This window comes from Triticum dicoccoides, chromosome 2B (genome assembly GCF_002162155.2).
Source record: "Triticum dicoccoides isolate Atlit2015 ecotype Zavitan chromosome 2B, WEW_v2.0, whole genome shotgun sequence".
Classification (NCBI taxonomy): Eukaryota; Viridiplantae; Streptophyta; class Magnoliopsida; order Poales; family Poaceae; genus Triticum; species Triticum dicoccoides.
In genome coordinates, this window is record NC_041383.1 from 822,490,345 (window position 1) to 822,500,758 (window position 10,414).

Genomic DNA, 10,414 nt, shown 5'->3' on the forward strand with positions numbered 1-10,414 from the left:
GGTTCCATTTCATTTAAAATGGAACCATGACAACTCAAAAAAATTTGAAGAAGATATATTCAAAATGAAAAAAAAAATGAAAAAAAAATCGACAAACTGCATTACAGGTTCGTCAATCAAGTAGAAAAAAAAGCCCATCAGGGAAAAAGATACTCCCACTGAAGAAAGCCTCATTTCATTTCTCTCCTAGAAAAAAACCCTCATTTCCTCCGGCTCACGGTAGCCGGCCCGGCGCAGGATACGTCTATAAATAGACCCCGACCCCCCACCCTCTTCCCCAGACGCACATTGCCCCAGGCCGATCCCCTTTCGCCGACTCGAGCGGAGCGTCGGCGGTCCGAGATCGATCTTGTCGGCGCCGGCGGAGCCGCCGACGACGTGGGGCCGAGATGGACGCGCGGTTCCCGCACTCGCCGGCCGAGGTGGCCAAGGTCAAGCTCGTCCAGTTCGGCGTCCTCAGCCCCGACGAGATCGTAATCCCCCACACACCCACCCATCGCGTTCCTTCATCTAAATCTCGGATCCGTCGTTCATCTCCTCTGATCTGCTCTCCCTGCGTGGAGCTGGAGTCGGATCTCGTGCAGTTCCCAGTCCCGGACGGACTGTGTGGTTGTAGATTCGACTTTTTTTTGGTGTTTGGGTAGAGAGTTTGATCGATCTGACGGATACCTAGGGTTTTGGGCTAGGCACGCTGAACATATCTGGGGATTGCTGTTTGGTTTTTGCTAACACGGGGAGTTAGTCGAGAGAGAATTTCGGGCCGTGTAACTTGTAAGTATATGCGTTCGTTCTGGGTTCAAGTTGTGGTAGGATTGGTATTAGGTCAAGTTGAAATTCTCTTATACATGAAAAATCTTGACTGCCCAACCCAACAAAGTGATAATCAATGTTCTTGTGACATCTGATGTTTGGGTTAACTCTCTGAGGTAGAGCCTGCGTAGATTTCTGTATTATCATCACACTTGATTAGTTGATTTTACAGTTTGCTCTTGATTAGGTTTTTGTTCAGCGTATAAGTTCTCTTGAATAAAAGTCACACACAAATGTTGCTTGATTGCTTCTCTCTTACTTAGATCTAGTAATTAATAAGATGGATTTGACAGTATGATGATTTATTCGGTTCAAATGTCCGCCGACCGTTATTTTGTAACGGTTTAACGGCACCTTGGCTGTTTGTGTAAGCGTGGCGGGTCGATATGGAAATGCTTACATTTTAGGAATGAATTTGACTGAGTATTCTTCTGTTGCTTTCCTTATTTGCAGAGACAAATGTCGGTGGTGATGATTGAGCACGCGGAGACTATGGAGAGGGGCAAGGCGAAGCCCGGGGGTCTGAGCGACCCTCGTTTGGGCACCATTGATCGGAAACTCAAGTGCGACACGTGTATGGCTGGGATGGCCGAGTGCCCGGGCCACTTTGGCCACCTCGAGCTTGCGAAACCCATGTTCCATATCGGCTTCATCAAGACTGTGCTCTCCGTAATGCGCTGCGTGTGCTTCAATTGCTCCAAGATCCTCGCGGACGAGGTACTGCATCTGCTTGACGCTTCTGTCGGTCTGGTTTCCTGTTTAAGACCTGTGCATCTTACTGGTTGTTGGTTGGTGCATGTCTATCCAAACTGTATGACACATCTGTAGGTCAGGTTTTCTTTTTAAGACCTGTGCATTTTACTGGTTGTTGGTTGGTGCATATCTAGACAAACTGAAAGGTGCCAGACAAGATACGCTCAAATCATAGCAATATTACTTCTCGCCATATTTATGTTTGTCCAATTTTGCACCTCTTCACACTCGACATGGTGATTTTGACCTATATAAAATCATTTGTGTTGGGTATGATGAATCTGTAGCTGTGATTGCTTTAGACTTCTTGCATCTTTTTTATGGAATTTGAGATCAACATTCTAATCAGCACCACAGAGCCGAATAAGAAACAAATTTATGTTTTACTGATCAATAATGGACCATTTATTGTTGTGCGCACTGATTCGGCATGTTACTTATCAGTGATATATATCTTGCAGGAAGATACCAAGTTCCAGCAGGCTCTGAAAATCAAGAACCCCAAAAATAGATTAAGAAGAATATATGATGCTTGCAAGAGCAAAAAGGTTTGCTCTGGGGGTGATGACCTTGAGGGTCAGGATCAGCACGACACTGATGAGCCAGTGAAGAAAAAAGGTGGTTGTGGGGCTCAGCAGCCAAATATCACAGTTGATGGTATGAAGATGGTTGCAGAGTTTAAAACAACAAAGAAGAAAAATGATGAGCAAGATCAACTCCCTGAACCAGTGGAGCGGAAACAAATTCTCTCCACCGAGAGGGTATTTACATTATCTTTGCTCAATTCAGTAGGTTCTAATTAAGAATTTTCATTTAACCATATGGATCACATCATGGTTTGTTGGGCAGGTCCTTAATGTTCTCAAGCGTATAAGTGACGAGGACTGTCGTTTATTGGGCCTGAACCCTGAATATGCTCGTCCGGATTGGATGATACTGCAAGTCCTTCCAATTCCCCCACCGCCTGTGAGACCATCCGTCATGATGGATACTTCCTCCAGAAGCGAGGTTAGCCCAGTACTACTAAAGTTACTATGAATCCACTAGATGGATAATTCCCCCACCGCCCGTGAAACCATCTGTCGTATGGTTTGTTCACAGGGCATGCTTTCACTCTTTCTTTATTAACTTGCTGTTTCTTCTGTTTCTACAGGATGATTTGACTCATCAATTAGCGATGATAATTCGACATAATGAGAATTTGAGGAGGCAAGAGAGAAATGGAGCCCCAGCTCACATTATAACAGAGTTTGCTCAGTTGTTGCAGTTTCACATTGCAACATACTTTGATAATGATCTTCCTGGACAACCAAGGGTGAGTAGTCTATAAGTCCACTTTCCGTATTAAAAACTAAAGGATATTTTACCCCACTTGTTTCGCCTGAAAAACAGTAATAGGTAAATTGTCCTGATACTTTTTTTGAAACTATTCAGGCCACTCAGCGTTCTGGAAGGCCTATTAAGTCGATTTGCAGCAGGCTGAAAGCAAAAGAAGGTCGGATTAGAGGTAATTTAATGGGGAAGCGTGTTGACTTCTCAGCTCGTACCGTCATCACACCAGATCCGAATATCAACATTGATCAACTAGGGGTGCCATGGAGTATTGCTTTGAATCTGACATACCCAGAAACTGTCACTCCATATAACATCGAGAGGTAAATTAATTTTCTGTTATTAAGGCATCTTGTGTAATCGCTCTTCTGCATTGATATTTGATAAGTAATGTCTAAATATGATTATGCCAGGTTGAAAGAACTAGTAGAATACGGGCCTCACCCTCCCCCAGGCAAGACAGGCGCGAAGTACATTATCAGGGAAGATGGCCAGAGGCTGGATCTTCGCTATGTGAAGAAAAGTAGCGATCAGCATTTGGAGCTTGGTTACAAGGTTAATACCGACATCGTTGCATCATCTATTGTTTTACTGTGGCATCACAAAAATTGCCTTTTTTGTTTTAGCTCACCCAATTTGCGCTTGACTTCTCAGGTGGAAAGGCACCTCAACGACGGAGATTTTGTTCTTTTCAACCGGCAACCCAGTCTCCACAAAATGTCTATCATGGGGCATCGCATTAAAATTATGCCCTACTCAACTTTCCGCCTGAACTTGTCTGTCACTTCACCGTACAATGCTGATTTTGACGGGGATGAAATGAACATGCATGTTCCTCAGTCATTTGAGACCAGAGCTGAAGTTTTAGAGCTGATGATGGTGCCAAAATGTATTGTGTCGCCTCAAGCGAATAGACCTGTCATGGGTATTGTCCAGGACACACTTCTTGGGTGTCGGAAAATGACCAAAAGGGATACTCTCATTGAAAAGGTTAACAATAATACTCTCCTTGTACACCTTAAATCGTAACATCTGTGTGGTTCATATTTGTAGCTTAACTTTCTTAAATTTCTCCCAGGATGTATTTATGAACATCTTAATGTGGTGGGAAGATTTTGATGGGAAGGTCCCAGCCCCTACCATTCTGAAACCAAGGCCGATTTGGACTGGCAAACAAGTTTTCAACTTGATCATCCCCAAGTTAATTAATTTAATTAGATTTTCAGCCTGGCACGCTGAAACAGAAAATGGATTTACAACTCCTGGTGATACTGTGGTCCGGATAGAGAAGGGAGAGCTTCTATCTGGTACCCTTTGCAAAAAAACACTTGGAGCATCAAGTGGAAGTCTTATTCATGTTATTTGGTAAGTGATAAAAGGTGCATTGCAGATTTTAGCAAACATGTTCTCCTCTGCTAAATAATTTTGATTTAAATGTTTGCAGGGAAGAGGTAGGTCCAGATGCGGCACGGAAGTTCTTGGGTCATACACAGTGGTTGGTCAACTACTGGCTTCTGCAAAATGGTTTCAGTATTGGGATTGGGGATACAATTGCAGACGCCGATACTATGGAAAAAATTAATGAGACAATCGCAAACGCCAAGATTGAAGTGAATGGGCTTATTAAGCAAGCGCAAGAGAAGGAACTGGAACCTGAGCCAGGACGCACGATGATGGAATCATTTGAAAATAGAGTGAATCAGGTACAATAGCCGAATGTCCTTGTTTGGTTCTTTCATCTGGGGAAATAGGAGTTTGCGATGAATAACTTTCTTGATATGCTTGTTTTTGACATATCTGTTTCTCGTGCCAGGTTCTTAACAAGGCTCGTGATGAATCTGGCAGTAGTGCCCAGAAGAGTTTGTCCGAGAGCAACAATTTGAAAGCTATGGTCACTGCAGGCTCAAAAGGCAGTTTCATTAATATTTCACAAATGACTGCTTGTGTCGGACAGCAGAACGTTGAGGGCAAGCGGATTCCATTTGGTTTTGTTGACCGTACATTGCCCCACTTCACGAAAGATGACTACGGCCCCGAAAGCCGTGGATTTGTGGAGAACTCTTATCTTCGAGGCCTGACACCGCAGGAATTTTTCTTCCATGCTATGGGTGGTAGAGAAGGTTTGATTGATACTGCTGTGAAAACTTCTGAGACGGGATATATCCAGCGGAGGCTCGTGAAGGCTATGGAGGACATCATGGTGAAATATGATGGTACCGTGCGAAACTCCCTGGGCGATGTCATTCAATTCTTGTATGGAGAAGACGGCATGGATGCGGTTTGGATTGAATCCCAGAAACTGGACTCCCTGAAGATGAAAAAGGATGAGTTTGATAATGTATTTCGTTATGAACTGAATGATATGAACTGGAAGCCTAATTACATGCTGCCTGACCATGTTGAGGATTTGAAGACCATTCGTGAATTCAGAAATGTGTTTGAGGCAGAGCTTCAGAAATTGGAAGCTGACAGATTACAGCTTGGGCAAGAAATTACCACAACCGGCGAGGGTACATGGCCTATGCCTGTCAATCTCAAGCGGCTTATCTGGAATGCTCAGAAGACTTTCAAGATTGATTTAAGAAAACCTTCTGACATGCACCCAATGGAAATCGTGGAAGCGATCGATAAGCTGCAAGAAAGACTCAAGGTTGTCCCCGGCGACGACGCCATGAGCATTGAGGCCCAGAAGAACGCTACTCTGCTCTTCAATATTCTGCTTCGCAGCACATTTGCTAGCAAGAGGGTCTTGAAAGAATACAGGCTTACGAAGGAATCTTTCGAATGGGTCATCGGTGAGATTGAATCGAGATTCCTCCAGTCTTTGGTGGCTCCTGGTGAAATGATTGGATGCGTGGCTGCACAGTCCATTGGAGAACCGGCGACTCAGATGACGCTCAATACTTTCCATTATGCTGGTGTTAGTGCTAAGAATGTTACCCTTGGCGTTCCCAGGTTGAGAGAGATCATCAACGTCGCCAAGAAGATAAAGACCCCATCGCTGTCCGTCTTCCTAAAGCCTGGGGTGAACAGCAGGAAAGAATCAGCCAAGAATGTCCAGTGTGCCCTGGAGTACACCACGCTACGTAGCGTGACCCATGCCACTGAGATATGGTATGATCCTGATCCTCTAGGAACCCTCATTCCCGAGGATGTGGACTTTGTCAGGTCATACTATGAGATGCCCGATGAGGATGTCGACCCGGATAAGATGTCTCCTTGGCTGCTGCGTATTGAACTGAACCGCGAGATGATGGTCGATAAGAAGTTGAGCATGGCTGATATTGCAGAGAAGATCAATCATGAGTTTGATGACGACTTGTCATGCATATTCAACGATGACAACGCGGATAAGCTCATCCTTCGTGTCCGCATCGCAAACGACGAGGCTCCTCCAAAAGGAGGAGAGGCACAGGGCGAATCTGCCGAGGACGACGTCTTCCTCAAGAAGATTGAGGGGAACATGCTGACTGAAATGGCCCTTCGAGGCATTCCAGATATCAACAAGGTCTTCATCAAAAAGGGGAAGGTGAATAAATTTGATGAAAAGGAAGGTTTCAAAGGAGAAGAGGAGTGGATGCTTGATACAGAAGGTGTAAACCTCTTGGCCGTCATGTGCCACGAGGACGTTGATCCTTCAAGGACAACAAGTAACCATTTGATTGAAGTGATTGAGGTTCTTGGGATCGAGGCTGTCCGCAGGTCCCTCTTGGATGAGCTGAGGGTGGTGATATCTTTTGATGGGTCTTATGTGAACTACCGGCATCTGGCCATTCTCTGCGATACGATGACGTACAGAGGTCACCTGATGGCGATTACCAGGCACGGCATCAATCGTAACGACACAGGGCCTCTCATGAGATGTTCTTTTGAAGAGACGGTGGACATCCTGCTTGATGCTGCTGTATATGCGGAATCCGATTACCTGAGAGGTGTCACAGAGAACATTATGCTTGGCCAGCTTGCTCCTATTGGTACAGGAGGGTGTGGATTGTATCTGAATGACCAGATGCTGAAGCAGGCCATTGAGCTCCAACTCCCCAGCTATATTGACACTCTGGACTATGGTGTCACACCGGCGCGTTCACCCGTCTCCGGGACACCGTACCATGATGGAATGATGTCGCCATTGCTGAGCCCGAATTTCCGGGCTTCCCCCCTCTCTGATGCTCAGTTCTCGCCGTTTGTTGGCGGCATGGCGTTCTCGCCCATGCCGTCGAACTACAGCCCGTCCTCTGGGGGTTACAGTCCATCTTCTCCGGTGTTCAGCCCAGGGCCAGGACACAGCTACAGCCCCACTTCTCCGTCATACAGCCCCGCGTCGCCCAGCTACAGCCCTGCATCACCATCATATACTCCTGGTTCTCCTTCCTACAGTCCGAGCAGTCCATCATACTCTCCGACCAGCCCGTCATACTCTCCGACATCTCCGAGCTACAGCCCAACATCTCCTAGCTACAGTCCGACATCTCCGAGCTACAGCCCCACCTCGCCAAGCTACAGCCCAACCTCTCCGGCATACTGCCCGACATCTCCTGCATACAGCCCGACTTCTCCAGCATACTGCCCAACATCTCCTGCATACAGCCCATCGTCGCCATCTTATAACCCAACGTCGCCATCTTATAGTCCGACATCTCCTTCATACAGCCCAACTTCACCATCTTATAGCCCGACGTCGCCATCATACAGCCCCACATCTCCCTCATACAGCCCTTCATCGCCAACTTATAGCCCGACGTCGCCCTCATACAGACCGACATCGCACTCGTACAGCCCGACATCACCTGCATACAGTCCGACATCGCCTGGTTACTGCCCGACGTCACCGAGCTACAGCCCTACTTCACCGAGCTACAGCCCTTCTTCGGCCAAGTACAGTCCTTCACATATCTATTCTCCAAGCAGCCCAAGGATGATGAGCCCATACAGTCAGACTTCTCCAAACTACAGGTAATTCTGTAACTTCTGTTCATAGACTTTCTGGTGGTATTCTATTCATACATTTTCAGAATTTCTTTTCCAAAAAGTGTAAAGCCTTGGCCTCATCGTCGGTTGATACACACATCAGAATATTTATGCTTATTTGTGCTCACATATCTGTTTCTCCAGCCCGACCTCACCGTCCTACTCACCCACCTCACCGTCGTATGCGCAACCAAGCCCGTCATACAGCCCGACAAGGTGAGCCGAATTTCAGTTGATCATCCTCCTTGTTTCAACTTAAAGAACACCTGTTGCTGTGACAAATACAATGTGTTTCCTAACTCACTGCCTGCATGCTGCAGCCCGATCACCACCTCTGGAGGACCTAGCCCAGATTACACCCCAACTTCTCCAAACTACAGGTAATTAAATTAAATGCATCATCATGTTTATCTCGTCGATCTGCCCGTGATGGAAGTACGTACACAGTTGGTGAGCTCTTCTGACGATATCACTTTTTGGGCGTGCAGCCCCACCGCAAGCTACTCCCCCACCGCACCGGGCTACTCGCCGACATCCACCGAGCCGCAAACTAGTGACAAGGACAAGGGGACCGCTCCTTGAAGCAAGGCACCGACATAGAGAAAACTGCTGCTGGCCGAGGCAGAAGCACACCGCACCAGCTGCTGTTCTGTTTCCTTCCGCGCATGTTGCACCCGAACAGGCCTTGGGTTTTTCTGCGCTTGCCGATAATTTGCTGCTGAACTTAAGTTGTTATGTATGATAGATGTTGCGAGTGACTCTCCGTAACTGTGTTGTTGAGAATCTGCAATTGTACTTAATAATGTGTTGTCGGTCGGATTGTTATGTTAATGATGTTGTTGATTGAATTGTTATGTTAATGATGTTGTTGGAACTTCTTATTTGCAGTCCTGCAGATTTCCTCCTAATGCTGCTATGGCGTTTCGTAGGCCTTAACTGTGCTCTAATGTTTTTGATCTGAACCATGTCTTCGATTTCTTCTAAAGGCTGCCTCTTGTGCTAATTTCTATCAAACTTCACACCTGAGTAAGGATTAAGGGTTACAACTTGTACTGTTACTGCTGTCAGGTACAAGTTTTTTTTTCTCTAATTTTCATATTACTGCTGCAGGCAAGTTCCCGCCCGACTACTGCCAGCCATCGTCAGAGTGGCCCTGCGCTCAAGGCATGCAGTACTACGGCCGCGGCCCCATCATGGGAGGTCTGCCCGAAGAAGATACACCGTAAAATTTAATGGTACCCTCTTGGATTCGTTTGAACCGTCCCGTGGGCTACAACAAGGTGATCCTCTATCCCCGTTCCTATTTTTATTGGTGGCTGATGGTCTATCTGCATTGTTGAAGAAAGGGGAAGAAAATGGTGATTTTACCCCGCTAAAGGTATGCCGCAGAGCTCCTGGCGTGTCCTGCCTACTTTTTGCAGATGACACGCTACTCTTTTTCAAATCCGAAGGGGAGCAAGCAAGGAATGTGAAGCACTGCATGCTTATGAGAGGGCCATGGGCCAGAGTAATAATCCGGCAAAGTGCAGCGCTTTATTTGGTGATGCATGTCCAATTGAGGAGCAACAGAAAGTGCGTGCAGTTCTTAATATTGTGAGAGATTTGTTTGAGGATAAATACTTGGGATTCCCTACACCGGAGGGTCGCATGTCTCGTGGGAAGTTTCAAAACTTGCAGTCCAGATTGTTGAAGAGAATTATAGCATGGGGAGATACGTTGTCCTTGGTTGGAAAGGAGACGATGATCAAAGCCATTGCGCAGGCTATACCTACGTATGTAATGGGGGTGTTCAAGCTACCCATGTCTGTATGTGATGACCTCAACCATATGGTCCGGAACTTCTGGTGGGGTGCATCGGAAGGGAAGAGGCAGACACATTGGCTGGTGTGGCCAAAGATCTTGGCGCACAAAACTCAGAGCGGGCTGGGATTCCGCGATTTTCGTGCCTTCAACCAGGCCCTCCTTGCCCGGCAGGCGTGGCGCTTACTAATTAATCATCACAATTTATGTGCGCAGGTCCTCAAGGCGAGGTACTTCCCTGAGGGCCGCCTCGAGGATACAGTCTTCTTCGGCAACACCTCCCCTACGTGGCAGGCCATTCAATATGGCCTCAAGCTCCTCAAGAAGGGCCTCGTCTGTCGTGTAGGGGATGGCCGAAACATTCAGATTTGGCGAGATCGATGGAGCCCCCGCGAACCTTCACGCCAACTTATTACCCAACAGGGTACCTGTCGACTACGACGAGTGGGCGAACTCCTGCACGAGGACGGGTCATGGCGCCTAGACCTGCTCCGTCGCTACTTCCACCCAGCAGATGTGGAGGTGATCTCCAGCATACGTACTTCAACCCACGTGACCGACGACATCATCGCATGGGCACCGGAGAAGAACGGTATCTTCACCGTTCGATTCGCTTACCGGTTCACCATGGACGAGTGCAAGCGTCCACTGGCCACCGCCACGAGCAGGGCACCGGATGGTCATCGCGCCATCTATAAGATCATATGGGGTGCCCTGCTCCCCCTAAGGTATGCGTGTTTGCTTGGAGGAT

General features: G+C 47.1%; 1 protein-coding gene across 2 annotated transcripts; it reads left to right on the top strand.

Moving 5' to 3' along the window:
- The first annotated feature begins 389 nt into the window (after window positions 1-389).
- Window positions 390-8,717, top strand: LOC119366631 (DNA-directed RNA polymerase II subunit RPB1-like). Of its 2 annotated transcripts, XM_037632397.1 has the most exons (14): window positions 390-473; window positions 1,264-1,527; window positions 2,025-2,324; window positions 2,413-2,571; window positions 2,717-2,878; window positions 2,998-3,218; window positions 3,309-3,450; window positions 3,550-3,885; window positions 3,974-4,260; window positions 4,340-4,598; window positions 4,709-7,848; window positions 8,008-8,079; window positions 8,184-8,243; window positions 8,352-8,717. In XM_037632397.1, exons 1-14 carry the CDS (start codon window positions 390-392, stop codon window positions 8,443-8,445), a joined length of 5,580 nt encoding a protein of 1,859 aa, XP_037488294.1. In that variant the 3' UTR covers window positions 8,446-8,717. The 2 variants fall into 2 exon arrangements, with proteins under 2 accessions (XP_037488294.1, XP_037488295.1); XM_037632398.1 differs by lacking the exons at window positions 8,008-8,079; window positions 8,184-8,243.
- The last annotated feature ends 1,697 nt before the right edge of the window (window positions 8,718-10,414 follow it).